Genomic DNA, 23,362 nt, shown 5'->3' with positions numbered 1-23,362 from the left:
TCTTCTTCTCGTATTAAACTATTTAACGGTAATTTAACCAGTAATTTCTTAAGATTACCGCAATGCAATTCCTTTGCACCGCAATCTTCGCAAGGTGTGCATGGGTTTAGGTTACATTCTCCTTTAGTTTCTGTCTTTTTCTTGTTAATTTTGAAGCCAAGTTCATGCACATCTTGCCATTCTTCTATTTCTTCAGGCTGAAAATTACAAAAGATTTCTCGGCTCAAAAATATTAATAAAATTGTTAATTTTAACAACATTTTAATAAAAAAATGCTTTCAGCGGTTATTCTTGTTAATAAACTAGCCAAAATTGTTTTAGTTTCATTTTAAGAGACAGACAGACGACATTTCAATTTTCAAATAAGAAGCCATGACGTCATTTTTGACGTATACATAGGAGCAGGGCTGTACATAAGGATATTATTTTTTGGACAAGGCGACAAACTCTCAAACTGGCAGCTGGTGAAGGTGAACCACGCTATTTCAAGCGTTAACAAATATAAAGAAATTTAACACTACTTAAAAACACACTTTGGTCCAATACAAAATAAAAACCGTCGATATTAACCGAATTAATTGCTTATGTTAAAAATCTAAATCAGAAAAACAGATTGGGAATAAAATTTAGATAAAAAAAAAAAATCTGTTTCTCTGCATCCTGATTGGCTGCTTTTGTTAGGGTACCGGACCGGTTGACTTGGCAAGGGTTTGGCGGCTAGCGTCGACGTTAACGGAAGGCATTTTAAGTGGAATTGTAAGTAATTTTGCATGTTTTTACGTCAAAAATATTTAAATACGAGTTTATAAGCTTCTGAATAATAATTTCGTTACTTTGCACGAATAATATCGAAATTATATAGCATAGAGGGGAAAATGCCGGTTTACACTAAGCCTTGGCTCTTAGGAATGTTGTAATACACGTGTTATTAATTTTACCCCCTTTCCACCCCTCTTTTTGATTGATAAGGATAGATTATATATATGGTAGCATACCGGCAAGCAATATATCCATAAATTTATTTTGATATCTCCATTTAATTGCTTAGAAATCTTAAGCTAGCGAGGTTAATGCTGTAAAAGCAATTAAATAACCCAAGGTTCATGATTTTGACACCTGTCAATTGCAGATATCACTGATTCAAGTGACATTAGCTAGCCAAGATGACAGGGACAGGGGTGCTTTATAAGCGGCCAGGCTGGTGGATGCGAATGTCGCCCGAAAAACAGGACACATTACTAAAAATGTTCATCCTGTCCATGGCTGCAATATTATGTAGGTGCTAACCCAGTTTTTTAGGCATTAACGGTGAGCATGTTTTTAAATCCAAAAAAAATCAACAATATTTCAGCATTTTCCTGCCGTTTATTCTCGGTTTTGAGATTTGAAAGCGTCATTCACGAATTTGATCCTTATTTCAACTATAGAACAACCCGTTTTTTAACTGAAAAAGGGTTTTACAATTTTCATAATTGGTTTGACGATAGGGCATGGTATCCTTTAGGTCGTATTATAGGTGGAACCATTTATCCAGGTGCTTTCATACATTACTTACGCCAAAAAAACATTAAAATTAACATCACTTAAAAATTCTAGGACTTATGGTTACATCTGGTGCAATATACCATGTATTACAATACATCAATATAACCATAGACATTAGAAATGTCTGCGTATTTTTAGCGCCTCTCTTTTCTAGTCTTACTACTATCATTACATATTTGTTGACCAAAGAGCTAAAGGTTAATTAATTAATTAATTAATAATTAGTATCTATAAAATGACCACAGTTACGTTAAAATTTATATAAAACCATCATAGGACGCGGGCTCTGGTCTTGTAGCTGCTGCTATGATATCAATTGTACCTGGCTACATATCGCGATCAGTAGCTGGATCATATGATAACGAAGGCATTGCAATTTTCTGCATGCTTTTCACATACTATACATGGATTAAATCTGTCAAATCTGGATCAATTTATTGGTCTGCAGTTTGTGCAGTAGCGTATTTTTACATGGTACGGAGATTGTGACTTAGATCTCAATCAAAATGTAGCCATCCATAAAACAAACATCAAAATATTTTAGGTTTCTTCATGGGGTGGTTACGTTTTCTTGATCAATCTTATACCCTTACACGTAATTGCATTAATGATTACTGGAAGATTTTCGCATAGAATTTACGTAGCTTATAGCACGGTAATTAATACAATTACAAAATGGAACTTGATTAGTGTTTAAATGAAGAAACTAATCAACTACTTTAAAATGTTGATTAGACTTATGTATTGGGAACGTTACTTTCAATGCAAATATCATTTGTTGGATTTCAACCCGTTCAATCTAGTGAACACATGGCTGTACGTAAATTATACAGAGTCGTTGCCAGAACTGTAGAAACCACTAACAATTGTGTTAATTGCATATTATTTCATTTATAGGCTCTAGGAGTGTTTGGTCTTTGCCAAATCCACGCGTTTGTTGATTACCTTCGTTCGCGTTTGAGTAAAGATGATTTTGAAGTTTTGTTCAAAACTGTTGTTACGATCACGGGAATATTATCAGCTATTGCAGCAGCAATTCTAACTCTGAGTGGAAGTATCCTTAAGTGTTGCACAGATCATCATTTCAATGTTACTATAGTTGCAACAGACCTTAACTTATTGCAATTTAGAAATTTCACCATGGACTGGTCGTTTTTACTCTCTTCTTGATCCATCTTACGCTAAGAACAACATCCCTATTATCGCATCCGTTTCAGAACATCAACCGACTTCTTGGTCTTCGTTTTATTTTGATTTACAGCTTTTGGTTTTCATGTTTCCCGCCGGACTTTACTTTTGTTTTTCGAAACTAACCGATGCTAATATCTTCATCATTCTATACGGAGTTACTAGTATTTATTTTGCTGTACGTATCATCATATAATGTGTACGGTGTTGTATTCAGAGCGAGTTAGATTTCTTCTTGACGTCAGCCTTTCATTAATTTCTACGAGTGTTTGCAGCAAGATTTATAGTTTTTAGTTGAATGATGGCGTCTTAAAGAGATTTCTTCCTTGCTCTTTCAATTGTCATCGATGGAACATGTTTTTCATTCAGTTTCCTTTCCATTCTAGGGTGTTATGGTCCGTTTAATGTTAGTTTTAGCTCCGGTAATGTGCATTTTATCGGGTATCGGAGTTTCATCCATGCTTTCCACATATTGCAAACAACTCGAATCATCGAGTGATAAGAAGGCTAAGAAATTTGAGAGCAATTACTTCATGAAAAACGAAGTTGCGACTGCTTTTATCGCGGTTATGACTGTCTTCTTAGTCACCTACACATTCCATTGCATTTGGGTTACTTCCGAGGCGTATTCTTCACCGTCTATTGTTTTGTCTGCAAGGAGTCATGACGGATCGCGAATTATTTTTGATGATTTTAGAGAGGCTTATTATTGGTTGCGGCACAATACACCCGAGGTAATTTTGGGTTAAATGTGGTGTTAATTAGTAGTTTACCCGTGAATTTATATTATAAGGATGCAAAAGTGATGTCCTGGTGGGATTACGGATATCAAATAACAGCTATGGCAAACCGGACAATTTTAGTTGATAATAATACATGGAATAACACGCACATATCACGGGTTGGTCAGGCTATGGCGTCATCGGAAGAAAAAGCATACGAAATTATGAGAGAATTGGATGTTAATTATGTTTTGGTGATATTTGGAGGAATGACGGGGTATTCTTCAGATGGTAAGATAATTAAGACGTTGGCGACCTCGGAAGTCTTCAAGATTGTGGTCTGTCATTGCGTAATAACGTTAATATCTCTCAAAAGACATCAACAAATTCCTTTGGATGGTAAGAATTGGCGGTAGCACTGAACGTGGTCAGCACATTAAAGAACAAGATTATTACACATCCTCTGGCGAATTCCGAGTTGACCGTGAAGGTTCCCCGACCCTTCTCAATTGTCTGATGTACAAAATGTGCTACTATCGTTTTGGATCAGTTTACACTGAAGCTGGTAATTTATTCTTTTTAAATTAATTAATCTATCCCTAAGTCAAGATTCCCCCCGTTTTGCTTATGATTTTTCCGGCTACTTTTATGTCTGTGTTGTGTCCTCTCACTGCAATAATTTTATGCATTATTATGATTTTTCCCGCTACTTTTATGACTGTTGTTTCCTCGCAATTTAAGCGCAATAATTAAGTGTATTATCGAATTAACACGTTAACTAAAAGTTCCTCGATGATTTTTTCATAATCAGGTAAACCTCCTGGATATGACAGAGTCCGTAATGCCGAAATTGGCAACAAAGATTTTGAATTAGACGTTCTTGAAGAGGCTTACACTACTGAACATTGGTTGGTCAGGATTTACAAAGTTAAAGATTTGCCGAATAGAGGCGTTTAATTAATTAATCATGTTTACAACACGCACCAATCAATCAATTAATGTTATTACTCTTTTTTCAAAAAAAAAAAAAAAAAACCCTAACGAGAACAAAATGGCGGCATTGAAATTCATATAAGACAAATAAAAGGGAAATAAAATAACTTTCTTTAATTTTGTAAAAGTGAAAATATCATTTGTTATTTTTATTATCAATTATTTATTTACAGATTATTTATTTATTGCCAGGTTTTAATAACGCGAATAATTTATTGCATCTTAGATTATAGCAAGTTTCTTGCAGGAAATAACAAACGCTATTATCGCGTTCGGGTTTTTTAGATTCAAATAACGCCAGTAACGTTATTCTGGGTTCAATTTTGATGACGTAGTAAGTAGTGTGCACTTGTTTATCGTGAAAATACACGACGTTATCCGTGTTATTCAATTCTCGACTTCGGTCATTGATGATCATGATTACATTGGGCCAATGAGCGATTGGTTTCTCCTGAAATTGGTGACAAACTATTAAACGTGTCGCGTTAGAGGTAAGTAAGTCTTAGTCGTACATTAGGCAAACTTAATATTGCTGGGTATGAATCGAGACCCTTTGGCGATTCAAAGTACTTGTCAGGATGATGGTAACCGCTACCCTTATAATTGTCGAGACCCATTGTTTCCAAAACTAAGGCAATGTAATTTGCCTCTGTTCTTCGTTGGAACAGTAAGATTCTTGAATGAATGCTTGGAAGTAATGATTGTTTGTTGGGTTTAGTTTTAATGATAATTATTAATTAGTATTGATTGGGATTACTAAGTACTAGACTAATTACTTTTGAAATAAATTGTCGCTACTCTTGGAATTGCATAAGTTTTTCATGTCATAAGGGGTTGTTTGTTGACTTAAGATTTCGTGGAAGTACAACGTAAACTGTTGAGAAAGTATTTTAGGCCAAGATATGTCATTAACTCATGGTTAAGTTAATATACTTTAGATACAAGTAGAGCTTTCAGTTTCACTAGCCATTGGTACAAAGGAGGTACAGTTGTTTGACGTATAATGACAGTATAGGGTCTGCGTGTCTATGGAAAGACACAGACGTAACAGTTCAGTTTAGAGCTAATTAGGAGCCTGCTTAAGTGTAGTATACGACCTCTTTGGCAAAAGACGAGGCAGCCCACGCTGCTAGTTTACTATGAGCTTCATGCAATGGTAAAAGTGACGGTAGAAATTGCCATTGTTGCAATTGTATCTGAGCTTCTAAGAGTTTTTGAAGAATTTCGCATTCAAAACTATATTGAAAAATATGCGACGATAACTTAATAGTTTTCTGGGAATTATTGTGTTTTAGAGTGGTACTGAGAGGGGAGGAGCTTAGGGGACGTGACGTCAATATTGGTAGTCTAAATTGTATGGTCTGATCTGACGACTTCCAATATGGTCGCCAGACCCAACAGAGGTAAGAGATAGGAGGGTGTGACGTAGACTATAGAGTGGTACTGAGAGGGGAGGAGCTACGGGGACGTGACGTCAATATTGGTATGGCCTGAGTCACGCTCACGGACAAGCTCTTGCGTAGTTGAGCGCGTGATCGAGTGAGCTATGTTTGAGTTAAAGGCTTCCAATGGTTGCCAAATGAGAGCATGGAGAAAGGGGGGGGGACGTTATGGGAAAGTTCGTAGTAGCAGACTATAGAAAGAGTAGACCTACTTGAACATGGTTTTCAAGGGCGTCAATAAAGGGTGGTGGAAATATTTTTGGTAACGCGCTCCGATGTCATTTAACGAAACAAGTAATTCCTCGTATTTTATAAAACGGGTGCTCGTTAATGACTGAAGTTTATCATAACTGACGTTGTGTATTAAGAAAATATCAAAAAGTTACATAAGTAATTTAAATTCGAAAGGATACAAGTCCATCGTTTCTAGTCTTGAGGTAACAAAATGAAGCAAATGGGAACAGATATGTCCCGCCAATTTATCCAAGACGTCAAAAATTTGTTTTTGCCCGCGATTTATGCCAATATCTAAGCTAGAGTTTGACTGGGAAGAGGATACTTTATTTATGAAACTGACAAATGTCGGAGTTTGAAGATTGGGCAGGGAAGCGGGGTGTAAGGGACTGGGTTTACTGGGACCTGATACGGGTGAAGGGCTGCCTTTACTGCGATCATCTAGTCTAGTAAATTCAGTTTTTAAAACCTCATACATTGCCTTCAATGAACTCTGAAAGTGGTTGAATTTAATATTAGTGGTCTAAGGAGTGGTTCGTGTTTATTTAGTGTATTTAAACTAACGTCTTTTCTAAGGAAGCCTTTAGGAAAGAAAAACATTAGGGATGTATAATTTCGTTCCGCGGATGAAAGCTGAGATAGGGCTGTAAGGAGGCTGCTATAAACCGCTGTAGTTTGGTGTGATTTATGTATTGCATCTCGTTCCCTTTCCTGTTTTTAAAATATTTTAATATATATGTAAGCATAAATTTATAGAATGAAGCAAATATAACGGGAATTCCCGTCTAATAATTGCCATAAATCATAAAATCTTTCTAAAACGATCCTATAAATCAATTCCACCCCCTGTATCTTTCTCTCTACTATCAATAATTCATGTTATCAACGTAACTCGGTAGTGAGAGCAATACTAGGTAGCAGACGACGCTACAACTAAATTGTTGAGAAAACCCGCCTTTAAAGTATTTTCTAAAAAATAAGTTTGTTTATACTTACCACGGTTTCTTTAGCTTTATCATAGGAAAACTGACCTATACCTTGAAAATAGGTTTCAAGAATTTGTTGTTCTTTAGCTAAAATATATTCATCGCTATTGGGATTTGCTGCCAGGGACGCCGCCATTTTTACTACTAATTTATTTAGTTCAGTTCAGCTCTTTTATATTCCTCCATGGTATATCTCGTCATACCTCCAAACTCATAAAGCCATGGATGAAAATGCTTAAACCCAACTCTCGACCAATGAGATAGAATATATATATAAACCTAGAGTCATAACGTGGGATCTCGAGATCGACGATTCGCGATACACTTTTTGTCGAGCACGAATCTTTATCAAATACGGGTGGCGCCGCCTATTAGTCACTTGAAGAACTTTTTTATTACCGTCTGCTGTCAAAATAGTTTTTTAAACGTGTTAAATAAAATAAGCAAGTTAAATAATAAAAACTCTAGTCCTTTTTAATCTAATAAATAGATGAAATAAAAATCATAACGATGTTTCTGATTGAAAATAAGCGAGTAAAAGTTGTAATTAGTTCCGCTAGAGGCTCACAGGTGGCGCTGTCATGTTTTGATAAACTTGCTTGATAAAAAAAATGTGTATAGGGAAACAGCACGAACAATTCAGTGACGTCACCGGTTTGTAATTTTTTACCGCCCGATTTGAATTTTGAATCGGCCGCCATATTGTATGTGTCGCCCTCTACAAAAATACATTGAACTCTCGAAAGATGGTGCTATACTGTTGCGTTTTTGAGTGTAAAAGCAAAGCTGTTGCTGAAAGTTGTGAGAAATTCTTTAGAATTCCAAGAATAATAAGAAATCAAGGTAAAAAAACCTTGGATTTATCAACTTTTGGGACGTTATGGCCGGGTAATCATTTAAGCCTTGGCTCCAATTTACCGTATTTTTACAGTAAGGATCCTCATAATTAACCAATGAAATTTTTTCTATATACCTTTTTTTAGTTGTTTCGGCTAAAGTTTCTAAATAATCTGATTTATCGAAATTAATTTGTTGATTTGCCATGTCTTCCACTATATTTATAAGGTGCTTTTTACCAATAATTCACATACAACATGGCGGCCATTAAATAAAAACAAATCCAGAGGTCGCGGCTTCCGGGCGTGACGTCACTAGAAGGTCAAAAACCGCTTCATGCTGTTTCCCTATCGCGGTAAGCCGATTTGAATTGGAACTCTATCTATCTCATTGCTCTCGACGCTACTGGAAGTAGGGAGTTATCAATTCATATGCCATTTTACTTTGACATGGAGTAGTTTTACGGTAGTAGAAATGAGGGTTCCTTATAAAAACATTACAGCTAGGTCTCCTTGAATACTACTCCATGGTAGCCAATGAATGTGATTCGTGTATCTAGCCTCTATGCTTAACGACATTCCTGAAATTTCCCGCCATTAAATGGCGTGAACACAAAGAAGTTATTGCGCCACGTTTTGTCTTGATCGAAGATGCCAACAATATAAACTAGTCCGGAAAATGTTTACTTAACCGGAAGAAATTTTGGTCGGAAAATAAGTCGGTATTCGTGTTTAGTACGCCTGTCAAAAACAAAACATATTTGTTGAAAGTGTTATGGATCTTCTAGCTATTAGCTAAGCCTTGCGTAAGTTTGATGAATTTTTTTCTGAAATTAGACGTAAGCCTTGGCTTGAATGGAATGTCAAAGGTCGTGGTTTTTCTTATAATGTAGTTATAAAGTTGTGATAGTTTAAGAGACATATTGTAGTTCGAAAAGATTTATTAAAGTAGCTGTAATTTAGTACAAAGTTAAGAGCAACATTTGACGTACGAACACCGATCGTTTAGCATGTTTTTCACCAAGCTTTTTTTCGTTCGAAAATACGTAAATTGATAGTGTTTATATATTGGTTAGGGCTTGTGCCTCGATGTAGAAAAAGCTAATTTTTTTTTATAAAACTGGAACTAATGTAACAGAATTATCTGTTACTTTCGGCATGGTTTATGTTTAACTGTATATTTTCATTGGAGGGTTGATTTCATGTTAGTTTTTTTAATTATTATGGCTTCGTTATGTTTAATTTGGAAAACCACCATATTAGGCGGATATGGAAGTCTATTAGTTAATAAATGAGATTTATGTTATCACATTTTTGAATATCTTGAGAGTTCCGTGGCTTTGTTACGTTGTAGTTTATCTACCTGGTTATAGTTTCTGAATATTCAGAATATTCAATTTCTATTTGAAAATTGATATTGTGGTATAGCTAAAATATTTCGTAATATTAAATTTTAAGTAATATGGCGCTGTATTCAATAATTAACATTAACAACAATTTATCTTTTGAGCACTTTTAACATGTTTAGATGCAATATTAGATATCGTGCAAGGTAAAATTATGTCTACTTGCGTAGGACTTAGAAATAACATTAAAGGGGGCAAACAATAAGGCGTTGAAAAACTATGGCAATAAAGGATACTTTCGTTCTTTTTAAGCGGCAATTGAGGGACAATTGCCTTCACCATAGCTTCTTTAGCTATTTTCCCTCACTTGCAGAATTAGTTTAATGCAATTACACTACCTTGGGACAATTAAGAGACAAAACCATAGATATATCTAAGTCCTTTTTCATGGTGTCGAAAAATGTTTATGTAACAATATTTAACAACTATAAACGAAGTTTTACTGTATTCATCCGCCTGGCCACCTCAATCACAATTACTACCGCTTGACATTTAGGTTAATAATGTTTTAGCTTAATCTGGAATGTAAGACAGTAGAGTCTAGGAGTATGACGCAGAAAGTGTTAGTTAAGTGTGTTAGTTAGAGTAGAACCATTGCCTCACTGGTATCGAGAACTAGTTTAAACAATCCCTTTCCACAGAATTATTCCAAGTTAAATTCTTTTAGATAGCTTTCACATTATAAAATAGACTCCTAAATAGTTACGGTTAACAAAAAACTCAAAAAACTATAATAACAAATAATAATATAAACTTCTAATTTACATTAAACTATATACTAAATTATTAACTAATAACCAAACTATATAGTAAAGTATTAACTAATAACCAAACTATATAATAACTATTACCTAGCTAATAACAAAACTATATAGTAAACTATTACCTAGCTAATAACGAAACTATATAGTAAACTATTAACTAATAATAACGAAACTATATAGTAAACTATTAACTAATAATAACGAAACTATATAGTAAACTATTAACTAATAATAACGAAACTATATAAAAAACTATAACCTAATAACAAAACTATATAATAAACTATAACCTAATAACGAAACTATATAATAAACTATAAATAAATGCCAACTTAAAGTATATTAATATTAATCTCAACATATAGGCCTATATGTATATTTGTTCAAGCGCTATGTTGCCATTGTTTTTATGCGTATGCAATCAAAATTTGAACTATAAACAATGGGAAAAGTGTCAAACTTCGAGTTCGAGAATTGCCCCCTAATGTCACGTGATTATGTTTTATTGACGAGGTATTCTATCACGAAGATATTCTAAAATGTGTGACGTTCCTTTAGCCAAAACGGCTGGTCGAGGGCAACGAAATGTATTACCCTCTAGCTGCAATGATCTGTTAGAAAATAACTTCAATGTGTTAAATTACCAGCCTAATTGACCAATTAAGTTAATTTATAAATTAACAAACCTGAGTTGCTTCATATTTCCCAATTCAGGTGGAATGGTACTAATGTCATTATTTGTCAAATCTAAAGTCGCCAGCATTCTTAAATCGACCAAGGAATCCATATCCAATGATATGATATTATTGTCATTTGCGAACAATATTTCCAATTTTAAAAATTGGTATAGAACCTTAGGCAACTGTTTGAACCTATAAATTTTTAATTGTGTTTATGTTTAATGGATTAAAGTAGGGGTTTTTGCTAATGCTAATTTAAATTAATTTACCGATTGCAGGCAATGTTCAGCTCTCTCAGATCCTGGGCAGACGCTAATTCCATCGGTAAATCGTCTAAATGATTATTTCTAAGGGATGAAGGGAACGTTTTTGGTAAGAATGAATCTTCACATCTTTTTATAGTCTAAAAGGCGCGTTTAACCACGTGGTTTCAGTCGGTGTCCTAACTAGAATAAACTAACTTCAAATTTTGACTTACTGAATACTCGATAACCAATTAACTAGTTCTTTCCGCAATTAACGCCATGTTAACACTAAGAATTAATCTACCACTCCAAAACCTTAAATTTACCTTAGATCGAGGAAAACCAATCTAGAGGCCAAACTGGCCAGTTCAGGTCTAAAGTTTGATAATCTGTTGAAGGCTATTTTGAGTTCCGTTATTTCAGGCATCAAAGGTTCCAATCTAAAACATTTCAGAATTTGAACAAAGACGAATTTCACTGATTTAGTTAACTGCTCGGGGGTACATACGTTTCAGGCAAATCGGTGAAAGCATTTTTACTTAAATCCACAACCGTAATCTCGACTTCTACACATAAGTCGACCAATTTTTGAGGCACATTTTGAATTCCCCGATTACTGAAGATAATTAATTACATTCATCTTTTAATTGGTTGACTCAAAACCATTCGCGTTGCTTTTAACACGTCACTTACCAAATTTCCAAAGCCCTCGCATTCCTTAAGCTATATTTATCGTACGCCTTGAGTAATTGTTCATCTGTTGGTACATCGGTACCATTCATATCCAAACGTTTCGCGCTAGGACTATCATCTTCCATTCTACTTTTCAACCATTTTAGTAGCTGTACTGTCCCACGCTAAGTTTTAATACCAAAATTAGTTCAATTGCTTGAACAAAAGTCTAGGGTTCAAAATGCAATTGCAAGTACTTGTAATATGTCCCTGCGTATTGCCCGTAATGGATTCCCTTCCAAGAGTAATGATTTTAAGTGAGGTAAAGATGAAATGGAGTAAGGCAAACTGCAGAGGAGTGTAGAGGAATTGTTTTTACAAAGAAGAGTTCAGGGTTAGTGCGTTTGCGTGTATTCAGCTTCGTACCTTGTTAAACTATTATTGGTTAAGTCTAAACGTTCCAAATGTCTGATATTAAGGATTTCTTCTGGTATTTCCGTTAACTTGTTGTCCCGCAAGTCCAGAACTCGGACATTCGTTAAACAGTCGCATAATTCTGGACTGATGCTTTCGAGTCTATTATTGCCCAATTGTAAATCCTACCAGATACATTTATTTCTTGCGTTATTTAATTTTGAGAGAGGACAATTGCAGCTTTTAATTCAGGATATTCTAATTACTTTCAAAGTTAAAAATGGTTGCGAATCGGGGAATTTTTCCAACCGATTGTGTCTTAAGTACAATTGCTCCAAATTGGGACATAGACCCAAATCTTCCGGGACCTCAGTTAAATTATTGTGTGACAGGTCCAATATTTTCATTCCTAAGATACGTTTAGTCGTTAGGAAGGTTAAGTCAAGACAACTTTAAACTTTTTGAAAACCTGTCATGCTTGAGACATCGTTTGGTAGAATCTGAATCTGATTGTTGGATAAGTTGACGTATTTTGCTCGACTCAAAAAACCGATTGTACATGGTAATACCGTCAAGTTGTTGTTGGAGAAACTCTAATATAACACGATATATTATCAGATCAGGGATAGATTTAATTTTAGAAGTAGGAATGGAGAACGGTTAGTATTTACTCGAGTCCGACTCAAAGCACCCAGTATATAGAGCCCCTCCCTCCAACACGTATTAACGAAAAGTTTAAATTATCTTATTGGCTCACTTAAAGGGAGCCACCGGAGGGTATGCTAGCCAGTCTGCCTATTCGTTTAAAATTTCGACGCTGCACTTTTGTGGCGCTGAATCTGCACGTCCAACTTTGTTTCAGTTTTCTGTGGGAGAAGCCTGGTTCTAGGTGGCCATGGGGGGATACTTTCTATTCACTCCCCTCGTAGCTAGAAGAGGGCTCGGAAATCCGCGGGAGGGAAATGCAAACCCTCCGATGGCTCCCTTTAAACTACGTTTTGATGACGTTGCTGACGGGGACGGCGAAAAATACGTAACGTAATTCCTTTTTACCTCTGTCGCTATGACCCTCCCGCCTCTTCTTTCATACCCCCCCGTCCCGTGGAAGGGGTCCGCGACTTTGACGCGCCCAGATTACTCTGTTCTCCATTCCTACTTCTAAAATTAAATCTATCCCTGAATATAATAAATAATTACAAGATCCTCGATGCGACTGAGATTTCCAATATCATCATCGATGTTAACGAGTTGATTGTAGGCAACTAATAATATTTTAAGTTCACTCAACTTGAAAATGCATTCTGGTAGCTCTTTAAGTCGGTTACGACTTTTTTTAAAAGAAAATTAGAGTGACGTGGTTTAAGCTTATGATTGCGTTAGATAATTCGTGAAAAATGATTATGAAATAGAAAGAGACCTGAGGTCTAGTTTGGTTAAACATTTAAGTTCCCCGAGAGCGTCTGGTAAGGCTGTTATTTGATTATCATGAAGCTACAAAGAGTATACAGGGTGTTTGTGAAAGGTCCATCAATAATGAAAGGGCGTATTTATTGGGCCATTTTGAGTCGAAAATGTTCTATGACATTTTTCCGTCCGGGCCACTGTTTTCAAGTTATGATTGGAGTAATTTACGGATGACCCCCTTGAATTTAATTAAGAAATTGAAAGACAGCGTTAATTTAATTAAGGGGTCATCCCTAAAATATTCTAATCATAACTCGAAAACCGTGGCTCGGACGGCAAAATGTCATAGAACATTTTCGACTCACAATGGCCCAATAAATACGTTTTTTCATTATTGATGGACTTTTCACAAACACCCTGTATAGTATAGAATCAAAGGAAATTATGACGTGTGTGTGTGAAAGACTTAAAATTGTTCGACAAAGTGTCTTACATCGAGAACTGTTAAAGAAGTTAGATTCTCAATATCACCAGCAATGGCGGAAAGTTTGTTAGAGGCTAAGATAAGTTTAGTTAAATCCACGTAATCCCACCACCTCTCTGGTTCTTCATTTAGTGGAGAATCGAAAGATACTGTCATTAATTTGCCCCGATTTTCTACCTCGGCTTCGGTAGAGTTAAGATTCCAGACAATATCGGGAACTGTTCATGGAAATATGGTAGAATTAAGGTAGAAGTTAGTGCCACGAGTGTCCCGGAAAATGAATAATTAGTAATATCAGTTAAGATATACACAATATTGAAGCAACCTAATATTGAATTGTGTTAAAATGTAGTACAAAACGTGAACATTTAAACGTTTTTCACTCAGTTTCTTAAATTTTCTGTTAAAAGACATTTAATTCAAATTTCGCTTCTTGAATGGCACCTCTAACACCCTAATTAACCTTATATACACCAATTAAACATTGCCAAAGGCAGGAACCAATCAGAGCTCTTATTTATTTCGAGGGCGGAGCTAAAACTATCCTTGACTATGGGAGCATCTAGTGGCATTTGTTTGAAATAATCACAGCCATAACGTGCTTAATTTTTGCAAAACAACTTTTTAAAATAAATCAAAAACAAAAACAACACGGAAATTATATCATCTTTGTATTTGTAGATGGTACTCAGTTTAAAAAAAAATTATTTTATTGAACAAAACAGAAGCAAATGAATAAATTCAGTGCAGTGCTGTTGCTACAGTGAAATTTAATGTTCAAAATTAATCCACACTTTCTGATGGAATTAACTTACCCTCAATCAAACCTTTATTAGACAAATTCAAATATCCAGATAGCCTCGCTTGTTTTATAACAGCGTGTGGTAACCCTTTTGGTTTCTCTTGTTTCTGAAAGCATGCACCAAAATTGCCAGATCTCCCACGTAAACTGCTTGATCTTTCTAAAGGACTGCATAAAGATCTGGGTCTAGGTTTGACTTGTTTAATACGTGGTGTTGCTGCTGATGTAGCACCCGAAGATACACCATTTTCAGTAGCACCGTGCGAATCTTCATTTGAAACTGAATGTGACCGATTAAATCCATTTCTGTTACCACTATCTGATAAACTTTTACGTAACCATGATCTTCGGGTGGGAATAGAGCTTGGTTTTTTAAATTCTGACATGATTATGTTGATTAATAATCACATTTCATTAATTAAGATTAGTATTAACTGTTATTTAAACTGATTTGGTTAGATTTGAGGCGCGCAGTTGGAAGTTATAACTCTATTTTTAACCCATTCTTGGTTTTTTTCCTGCTAGCACGCTACCACCGTTTATTCATAGGGCATTGCCCCACCTGTAACAAACATCACGCAATTTCTGTAGGAATACGATCATTAAATGCAAAAACCGCTCAACCACGGACTGGTTAACCAACCAACCCAAACTATATTGATAATATTATGAAAATTGTATTGGGCTTATATAGTCTTTGCTCTAGTTTTTCATAGTGTACTCCGGTGTTCAAAGAGTGTACACTAAGTGTCTTAGAGTAGAATTAGTACAACACTTTACTCTAGTTTCGTACAATAATCGATACAGTTTAGAGTAGCTCTAGTGTACAAATGAATCTCAGATTATGTAGATGTATACAACGAGGAGTTTATGTCGTCTGGTTGCGCGGAGCCGCTCCTGTCAAACTAATATACTATAACAGGATCGTAAATAAGCACAGATCGTAATGTTTTTAATTGTTAATTTGTGCTACACCGTCACGTTTTACCAGTTTTATGAAATTACATGTAATTTATTTAAGGAATGTTTAATTTTGTTTTGTAGATAAATATCGTTTTAAATAAAGATCATTTTACGAGACAAATGTGATATGAAATTATTTGCTTATTTCCATTTCTGGTTTGCTGGCTTTTATAGTGTAGATGCACGGTTTCCTCCTAACCCATGCTCTAGCGTACGCCGGACGGGACCTGGCTGGTGTTCTGTACACAGGCCTTTCCGCTACCGACTTGCCTAGAGTAAAAATATGGGAGAATTATACTATAAGGCATTTAAATAGACAGGTTAACTAGTTAGTGAATTTTTAAGTGATCATGGAGTAGTATAGTATAGTCAAATCGGCGCTGCATTTTGATTTACATGCACTGACGATGGTAAAATATTTATTGCAAATTATTGCAGCTTGCAGATGTCTTTGAATAATTAAGGCAAATTATCTTTAAATTTTCACGATCAAAATATGCTTAAATTATAAATTTTGCACAAATTTAAACGAATGGGAAATCACTGGTAGTTTTGTGTGAATGAAGGCGTTCTCACAATGCTTTTCTATGGGGAAAAATATACGTCAAAAATGAGCTATAAATCTTAATAATATTGATGCAAAACCACTAGCTTTCAAACCGTAATGGCTCAAGTAATTAATTTCGCTTTCTGTAAAATTTAATTAAAAAGCTATTTTGTTGTTTATTCTGTTCGTTATATTGAATTTTTGTAGGTGAAAGTTGGTATGGTTATGCTAAGTGATGGCAAAAGCAGGCCTCAACCAATGAGATTGCAGTTAACCAGCACTATGCTGATACTGCAAAAAGAGGTAGAAACATCCCCTGCACCTACTGCTAATGCAGATGATGCAGTGGAACAACCACCTGACACTAAAGTATTTAAACAAATTAATCTGTGGATTGTTTTGTTTTTTTTTTTTCTTGGAAGAAAAATTGTATATTGTATCTTCTTGTTTTTATAAAGGAACGTGTTGTCAAAATCAAAAGACAAAAAACAGGCGGGCTAGGGCTCAGCATAAAGGTGATTATACTTATATGAGGCTGTTTTTTAAAAATTTAAAGGGATTGTAGTGTTTAAAAAATAAATCCCGAAAAAGCGACGCCTGGTAGACGGGAGTAGCGTAATTTATGACGCGCGAAATTCAACCGCGGGAAAAATGTATTTCCCGCCTTTAAAAAAGGAGCGAAATTCAAGAAAAACTGCGTTTCCCGCTTTAAAAAAGGCGGGAAATTAAATGTCTTTCCCGCTTTAGAAAAAGGCGCGAAATTAAAAGAAAAATTGCGTTTCCCCCCTGTAGCGAAATTAAAGAAAAGCTGCCTTTCCCGCTTTAAAAAAGGCGCGAAATGAAAGAAAAAGGCGTGTTTTTAAAACTTGTGTCTGTCAACTTCAAAATAATGCGCCACTTTTTAGCCTTAGAAGTATATTAGGTGGAAAATTTTGAAAGTCTCTGTTGTATATAAGATTAAATAAGTACGTGAGCAAAAATGTATTTGATAGGGTGGAGCTGAACATAAATTACCCATCTTAATTTCGAGAATTTTCAAGAATCAAGCTGGTACGTAATATTTTATATCCTCAATTATTTATTATTTTACATTATATAATTTTACTATGAATATTGAATTGTCTACATTCTTTTTGAGTCATTAAATTTGATTTTTTAAATTAACAAAGACTTTTTGATTTTTGTAAACTAATTATATTGATAACATTAGTGAAATTTTTGGGGGTACTGTTTTTCACTTTTTTTCAAGCTGACCAATCAGGACAACTTTTTGTGGGTGATGTCATTTTGAAGGTATGAAAACGTAGCATAGTGTTTTTTGCAAAATTTTGTAAAATTATTATTGCAAAGTGTAGTAAGCATTAGTAGGCTAGTAGATGCAAGCAATGTTTTTTTAAATTTGGGTTTGATCAATGTAAAAACGAATTAACGATGACGTCACGCGTACTTGAAGGCATGGTTTGTGTTTTTAATACGCGTAGGTTAATGATGAATCCATGGAAGATGTTAATCACGATGATGCTGTAAATATTCTCCGTTGTGCTGGTGATATGGTGATGCTAACTGTTAAACATCATCATGGAGTATCGCCTTTCTTATCTAAAACATGTAAACAAACATTGATTTTTGCGGTTTCTATTTATTATGCCGCGGCAGAAACGTTTAAATAGTTTTGATTAAGATTAATTTAATTAATTTTTCACGTTAGTATTAAAGGGTGATGATAAACGTGAAAATTTGAATGAAGATGTGGAAACTGCAAAAATAAAAGTACGTATAATTTCCAATTAGACAAAAACTAGTTTCGCTTCGCAGTCCTTAAAAAACTGCATTTATACACAATCTTTGGCGAAACAAGGACACTTTTTCAAACCCAGGAAAGGGCCAGAAATTAGAAATTAATATTATATGTATTGCAGTTTGAAATTAAGTTTAATCGAAATGGGAAATTTGCTTTTAATCGCGTAGTTTAAACATTTGTTATGATTAGAAATTTTACAACAAAAACGGGTAATAAATGCAGAGTTTCGAGATAATTGAGGGAACAAATACAAAATGGGCTTTTAGCATTTTAATTTTTCAGGGTGGAACAGATAAGAAGAACACTTATTTAGTACAGGCAAAGGCAGGGCGTTGCGCGCAATATAATAATAATAATAGTAATAAATTTCGTTTCGTCCGACGTTTATGAATTCCACCAAATGTTACGATAAACATTTATTATTTTTATTATTTGCAAAATTCCCGTTAAACTTGTCTCTAAAGCGAAGGCCTAAATCATCAACTTCTTATAGGGTTTTATAGTCAACTAACAATATTTCCAAATATATACTCCACGGGTGTTCCACGGTATTCTGAGGGGAATGCGCGGCGGCACCTTTGAGCTTTGAAGTCAGGGCGCCGGCGCGGTTAGGGGTTTCCCAACTGCGAGGCTTGCTAAACATCAAGGATGCCGACTTAACAGTGTAGATACTACATACCAACGGGTTGGGAACGACCTTCAGGAGGGCTTTCCCCAAGAATGCGGAAAAAATGGTACCGGAAATGATCGACACAATAGAAGCCGACTATTTTGGGAATGCGGAAATATTACCACTTCTTTTTTAGCTCCATCCACAATTATATCATGACTGACTTATAATTTAACGCCCAGACCGAACCGCTTTACTTAGGAAGTTGAAATTTCGCAGGGACGTTATTCTTAACTAGTAGATGATCATTAAGAAATATTTTTGTAATCCGCTGCCATCTTGAAAAATGGAGGCCATCCCTAGTCTTGAAACAACACACTATAAATGCGCAGATAATACAAACTCAGTTTTTTCGCGCATCCAGCGTGCGCAAAGCTTAAAACTTAACGAAAACATTAGGCCTATTAGAAAGTTTTTGAAATTAAGCGTAAATAATATGTTTTAACGTATTGTTTTTTATAAATTCAAGAGTTGTTTTAAAGGAAGTTAGTTTTAAAATTGCGTTTAATTTAAATTTAAGGAGAAATCAAAACACGGTGGTGCTAATAAGACTGATAGACGATGGACTGATGTTATGACTATTAATTTACTCATGGCTTATCTAACTCGTTACATGCTTGACACTGATAAACTGAGGTTAGTTTCTTGGTATTCTTTCTTTAGAATTGACCTTAGTGCCAAATTCCTTTAATTTAAATTTAAAACAATAACAACAAACTCCGCAATTTAACTTTTAGACCAAATGCCTTTGAAATTCGCGCTCAAGACGGTAAACCATCGGCGGTAATCCATTGCGACGATGCGGGCATGCTATCAGAGTGGATTAAACATATTTCTAATAATATTAACCAATTAACTAACCAACAGGTTGGGTTTAATAACTGTACCATGTATTACCAGGGATGCATAAAGCTAATCGGAATTATTGTGTAGCCAGACGATTTCTCAACGTATCTAGGCATATTTTTGTGGGATGAGCTACTAGACTAATCATTATGTATGACGAAGGTTTTACCTCGGGAATAATGCATCTTCCTGCGCGTGCCCCTACCTCGCGCTATCTGCTACCAACCAATGAAAACTCAGTTTGAAAGACGTTACAATTATGAGGCCCCTCCCACAAACCCCGTACAGAAATTACCATGGGAGGCTGCTACCAACCAGTGAAATCACAATTGAAAAGACGTCAAACTTATGAGGCCCATCCCACAAACCCCGCATAGAAATTTACAAGGGTCGCAATGATTCCAATTAACTTAATGTATTATTGGTAAATTCCGGAAACTAACTCGACGGCCGGGTTTCTTCCTTAGGTTAAAATGTTAAACAAGTCATTTCCTCCAAGCGAGCGTGTAAGACATTGTCACATATTTTTTTGTGTTTGTGTGTTTCGTCACGTGTATTTAATAAATTTGACTGATAATTATTCAGGTGTTTTTCCAGATATTCTACTTAGGATGGTTAACGGAAGGTTGTTCCGCCCCCCAACCTTGGTACAAATGGAAACCGAAATTTATTTCACTAAGAGGGTCCGATATTTATCTATTTGATTCACCTCCTGTAAGTAAATCTTCTCTGCTACCTTACACAACCCTTTTTCGGAATTACCTATTATTAAACACGAGTTGGTGGTTAAATTTTATCTTGCAGAAATCTTCTCTAGATTATAATAACTGTCCTAGTGCCTATAGAGTTTATCAATGTATGATTAAGTGTTTAAAAGTGAGAACTTTGTTGAACAATTGTTAAAATTATCTTGGCCGCGACTTTATTGCAACACCTTTTCTGAGCAAATTGCGCATCTTTCGCCGCGTGTAGGAGTCTGAATTTGCTGATGACAGACAAAATTGCTTCTTGCTTCAAACTGGAAGCAACGAAAGTCGTTATATTTCTGCCGAATCGCGTGCAGTTTTGTTAAGGTTCGAAGCAGCGTGGCATAGAGCGACGTACCATGCAGTGACTAAACTAGGGGTACGTCACTCAGTTTGTTTTGCCTTACTCTGTCGACTGCTACGGGAAGTTTTTATTGTTTTAGTTGAAGGGGTAGATATTAAAGAAATTTTCTAATGTTTTTCTTCAGAGTAAAACGTTTTCCGTGATTCATTTGGGTAAAACGGGAGGCCTTACGCTTGATTGGATAATGGGGTTTGCGCTGTACGATACAGAGGAAAAGGTGTTTAATTATTTTCCGCTGGATTAGATTGTTAAGCTGAAATCATGCTATGTTAATTAAATTATTGGTTTTGTGTTTTTATTTAATTTTTGGTCAACAGAAGTATGCTTGGAAATATAAATTTTCACAACTGAAAGGCTCATCCGATGATGGTAAAAGGTTGCTAAAGTTGGTATTTCAAGATACTGAAAATAATATGGCCGAAATTAAGGTGAGATATGTTTAATTTAATTGCGATTACTATTACTATTAAAACTTGAGCTTGACGCACGCGCGCTTTTAAAAGAGAACTCGACCTTGACGCACGCGCGCTTTTGAGAGAGAGAGAGAGCTCGAACTTGACGCACGCGCGCTTTTGAGAGAGAAAGGGAGCTCGACCTTGACGCACGCGCGCTTTTGAGAGAGAGAGGGAGCTCGACCTTGATGCACGCGCCCTTTTGAGAGAGAGGGAGCTCGACCTTGACGCACGCGCGCTTTTGAGAGAGAGAGGGAGCTCGACCTTGATGCACGCGCGCTTTTGAGAGAGAGAGAGAGAGAGAGAGAGAGAGAGAGAGAGAGAGAGAGAGAGAGAGAGAGAGAGCTCGACCTTGACGCGCGCGCTTCTAATTTCAATAACAGGATGTAATACTAGGTTAATGTCAAGAAATGATAAGCGAGGTTTCCACTTTTCCTTTTCAGGAATTGGAATGTCCTCATCTCGCCAATCTCTTGTATTGTATGCATGCATTTTTAACGGCTAAATTGGCCTCCGTCGACCCGGGTTTTCTGCGTAATTTCTGCTAGGAAAATTAATCTAAACCATTAAAAACGGGATTTCTTTCAAGTACAAATCAAACTACCAATTCATCAAAACTTGCCAAAGTAGCTCTAATATATTAGTCAACCAAAGAAATAATATAAAAAATTAATGAATTGGAATATATTTAAGTTATTAATTGGTAGATTGTAGTATCTTGATTAGATAGTGTATTTAAGTTCCGATAATTATGGGAATCTAGACCCAACTACGTTGTAGGTAAATGACGTTTTAAAACGTTCAATAATGTATTTTGTTTACCCTTAAAATAATAATAATTAATAATATTTATTAAGTTATTGAAATTTGCTCAAATTTTAACCTCGGCGTAATTAATTCATATTCATACGCACTCAAATTTAGCTTATTCCTGATGCCGCAAAGGCTTAGGTTAGGGTAGGGTCTCATCCGTGTTAGCAGACTGATTTTTTCCAATTTGATTCCTAATCTTTACTATTTTATTGCCCCACCTTGCTTCGTCTGCTACGGATTTGTATTCGCTAACATCGCTAAGCCTTGTTGATTGCATCAGGAATAAGGTTGTGTATTAGCCAAGGCTTAAAGATTCATCTGTAGTATTGAATTGCGTACGGGAATTCCCACTCAAAATGGTTGCTAAGCCTTGGCATTTGAAATAAAGTCGCATTTGGTTTGGGAGTAAGTTAATTAGGGTGGGAATTCCTTTGAAAAAGTCATTATGATAGGAATTTACTAACAGATTGAACCTTTTAAAGCCTATTATCTTAAAAAAAAACGTGTTATTTTTATGACGTAACCTCCATATGGAACCATAATGAAAAAAGTGTCTATAGCTATTTCCCCTGGTGTCCAATACTAGAGGTATAATTTGTGCCTTTAATAAAATGCAAAAATAATATATATTAAACCGGTAATTTAATTCCTTATTTAGCATCGCTAGTATAAATTTTAAATATTATAATTAAATGTTTATGAACCCATTTGAAAATACCAATGTAAAATGGAGGTCGCCAGTATTTTTAAAGAGTATATCCTTAAGGAAATTAAAATTTCGGTTACCCAGAGTTCCTTGCAACATTAAGACTGTCCAGTGTTTTTTTAGAGCAATTTGATTCCATGTTTAATAGATGTTAAAATTGCTATGTCTTCAAAATAAAATAGTATACTTAAAATCAAAGAACCATGTTTCGTTTTTGTTGTACAATTTTAGTTGTATCGTCTTTAATATTGTGTTGTATTATTGTCTTCAATGTCTTCAATCCAACTAACTATTACCTAACTAAACGGATATCTGGTAAGTTACTAACTATTACCTAACTAAACGGATATCTGGTAAGTTACTAACTATTACCTTACTAAACGGATAACTGGTAAGTCACTAACTATTACCTAACTAAACGGATAACTGGTAAGTTATGGTTTTGAAAAATTATGGTTATCCCTAACTTCAAATCGCAGGTGCGTAAAATTTCTTGACCAATATTTCGTTAGATAAATTAATTATAATAGCAATTAATTATGTATGGGTGAACTTGACAATGATACAATGTTGCTATAATCTGTCAAGTATAAGAAAAACATCTGTGGATTCTCGGCGATGGTTTCAAATATAGTTA

At 35.3% G+C, this 23,362-nt stretch overlaps 4 protein-coding genes across 10 annotated transcripts; 2 read left to right on the top strand and 2 right to left on the bottom strand.

Moving 5' to 3' along the window:
• Positions 1–595: 595 nt before the first annotated feature.
• Stt3A (catalytic subunit 3A of the oligosaccharyltransferase complex) lies at positions 596–4,582 on the top strand. 2 transcript variants are annotated; one of them, XM_089846078.1, is made up of 13 exons: positions 596–756; positions 1,130–1,275; positions 1,352–1,534; positions 1,597–1,742; positions 1,822–2,019; positions 2,090–2,200; positions 2,281–2,361; positions 2,443–2,599; positions 2,676–2,911; positions 3,120–3,467; positions 3,527–3,746; positions 3,832–4,020; positions 4,267–4,582. In XM_089846078.1, the coding sequence occupies exons 2-13, from the start codon at positions 1,164–1,166 to the stop codon at positions 4,410–4,412; spliced, it is 2,127 nt and encodes a 708-aa protein (XP_089702204.1). In that variant the 5' UTR covers positions 596–756; positions 1,130–1,163; the 3' UTR covers positions 4,413–4,582. The 2 variants fall into 2 exon arrangements, with proteins under 2 accessions (XP_089702204.1, XP_089702205.1); XM_089846079.1 differs by lacking the exon at positions 596–756 and adding an exon at positions 945–1,066.
• Positions 4,557–7,462, bottom strand: LOC149654515 (KICSTOR subunit 2-like). The gene is made up of 9 exons (XM_089846082.1): positions 7,121–7,462; positions 6,689–6,835; positions 6,304–6,617; positions 6,103–6,240; positions 5,546–5,684; positions 5,382–5,474; positions 5,225–5,322; positions 4,961–5,135; positions 4,557–4,899 (listed from the first exon to the last, which is right to left on the bottom strand). Exons 1-9 carry the CDS (start codon positions 7,244–7,246, stop codon positions 4,627–4,629), a joined length of 1,503 nt encoding a protein of 500 aa, XP_089702208.1. The 5' UTR covers positions 7,247–7,462; the 3' UTR covers positions 4,557–4,626.
• Positions 7,456–22,926, top strand: Syn2 (Syntrophin-like 2). Of its 6 annotated transcripts, XM_089846085.1 has the most exons (18): positions 7,456–8,040; positions 8,176–8,302; positions 11,075–11,168; positions 16,535–16,696; positions 16,786–16,842; positions 17,320–17,377; positions 17,577–17,620; positions 17,809–17,935; positions 18,036–18,097; positions 19,319–19,434; positions 19,536–19,665; positions 20,112–20,150; positions 20,230–20,358; positions 20,449–20,520; positions 20,617–20,769; positions 20,879–20,971; positions 21,072–21,182; positions 21,650–22,926. In XM_089846085.1, exons 3-18 carry the CDS (start codon positions 11,151–11,153, stop codon positions 21,752–21,754), a joined length of 1,476 nt encoding a protein of 491 aa, XP_089702211.1. In that variant the 5' UTR covers positions 7,456–8,040; positions 8,176–8,302; positions 11,075–11,150; the 3' UTR covers positions 21,755–22,926. The 6 variants fall into 6 exon arrangements, with proteins under 6 accessions (XP_089702211.1, XP_089702210.1, XP_089702214.1 ...); XM_089846084.1 differs by having other exon boundaries at positions 7,456–8,302; XM_089846088.1 differs by lacking the exons at positions 7,456–8,040; positions 8,176–8,302 and adding an exon at positions 8,392–8,752 and having other exon boundaries at positions 20,242–20,358.
• f-cup (leucine rich repeat containing flyers-cup) lies at positions 8,870–15,348 on the bottom strand. The gene is made up of 14 exons (XM_089846081.1): positions 14,831–15,348; positions 14,025–14,233; positions 13,545–13,618; positions 13,325–13,454; positions 12,597–12,720; positions 12,394–12,536; positions 12,140–12,312; positions 11,971–12,061; positions 11,735–11,898; positions 11,550–11,657; positions 11,368–11,481; positions 11,066–11,143; positions 10,803–10,988; positions 8,870–10,727 (listed from the first exon to the last, which is right to left on the bottom strand). Exons 1-14 carry the CDS (start codon positions 15,201–15,203, stop codon positions 10,619–10,621), a joined length of 2,076 nt encoding a protein of 691 aa, XP_089702207.1. The 5' UTR covers positions 15,204–15,348; the 3' UTR covers positions 8,870–10,618.
• Positions 22,927–23,362: the final 436 nt, after the last annotated feature.

The sequence above is a fragment of the Phalangium opilio genome, unplaced genomic scaffold (assembly GCF_054372755.1).
Source record: "Phalangium opilio isolate 3A_F unplaced genomic scaffold, DU_Popi_V2 ptg000079l_1, whole genome shotgun sequence".
Classification (NCBI taxonomy): Eukaryota; Metazoa; Arthropoda; class Arachnida; order Opiliones; family Phalangiidae; genus Phalangium; species Phalangium opilio.
The sequence above is the reverse complement of the archived record's forward strand: the minus strand, read 5'-3'. Positions and strand labels throughout refer to the sequence as shown.

What these genes read in the sequence shown, in the direction of transcription:
- Stt3A (XM_089846078.1), top strand. Translation starts at nt 1,164, where the DNA reads ATGACAGGGACAGGGGTGCTTTATAAGCGGCCAGGCTGGTGGATGCGA. An exon ending in TGCGGCACAATACACCCGAG is followed by an intron (nt 3,468 to 3,526) that starts GTAATTTTGGGT and finishes TTATATTATAAG; the next exon opens with GATGCAAAAGTGATGTCCTG. An exon ending in ATCAGTTTACACTGAAGCTG is followed by an intron (nt 4,021 to 4,266) that starts GTAATTTATTCT and finishes TTTCATAATCAG; the next exon opens with GTAAACCTCCTGGATATGAC.
- LOC149654515 (XM_089846082.1), bottom strand. Translation starts at nt 7,246, where the DNA reads ATGGCGGCGTCCCTGGCAGCAAATCCCAATAGCGATGAATATATTTTA. An exon ending in AAGGCTTCCTTAGAAAAGAC is followed by an intron (nt 6,618 to 6,688) that starts GTTAGTTTAAAT and finishes AACCACTTTCAG; the next exon opens with AGTTCATTGAAGGCAATGTA. An exon ending in AGACTAGAAACGATGGACTT is followed by an intron (nt 6,241 to 6,303) that starts GTATCCTTTCGA and finishes ACACAACGTCAG; the next exon opens with TTATGATAAACTTCAGTCAT.
- Syn2 (XM_089846085.1), top strand. An exon ending in ATCTATTTGATTCACCTCCT is followed by an intron (nt 20,359 to 20,448) that starts GTAAGTAAATCT and finishes TTTATCTTGCAG; the next exon opens with AAATCTTCTCTAGATTATAA. An exon ending in ATAATATGGCCGAAATTAAG is followed by an intron (nt 21,183 to 21,649) that starts GTGAGATATGTT and finishes TTTCCTTTTCAG; the next exon opens with GAATTGGAATGTCCTCATCT.
- f-cup (XM_089846081.1), bottom strand. Translation starts at nt 15,203, where the DNA reads ATGTCAGAATTTAAAAAACCAAGCTCTATTCCCACCCGAAGATCATGG. An exon ending in CGATGTCTCAAGCATGACAG is followed by an intron (nt 12,537 to 12,596) that starts GTTTTCAAAAAG and finishes AACGTATCTTAG; the next exon opens with GAATGAAAATATTGGACCTG. An exon ending in AACCATTTTTAACTTTGAAA is followed by an intron (nt 12,313 to 12,393) that starts GTAATTAGAATA and finishes TGTATCTGGTAG; the next exon opens with GATTTACAATTGGGCAATAA.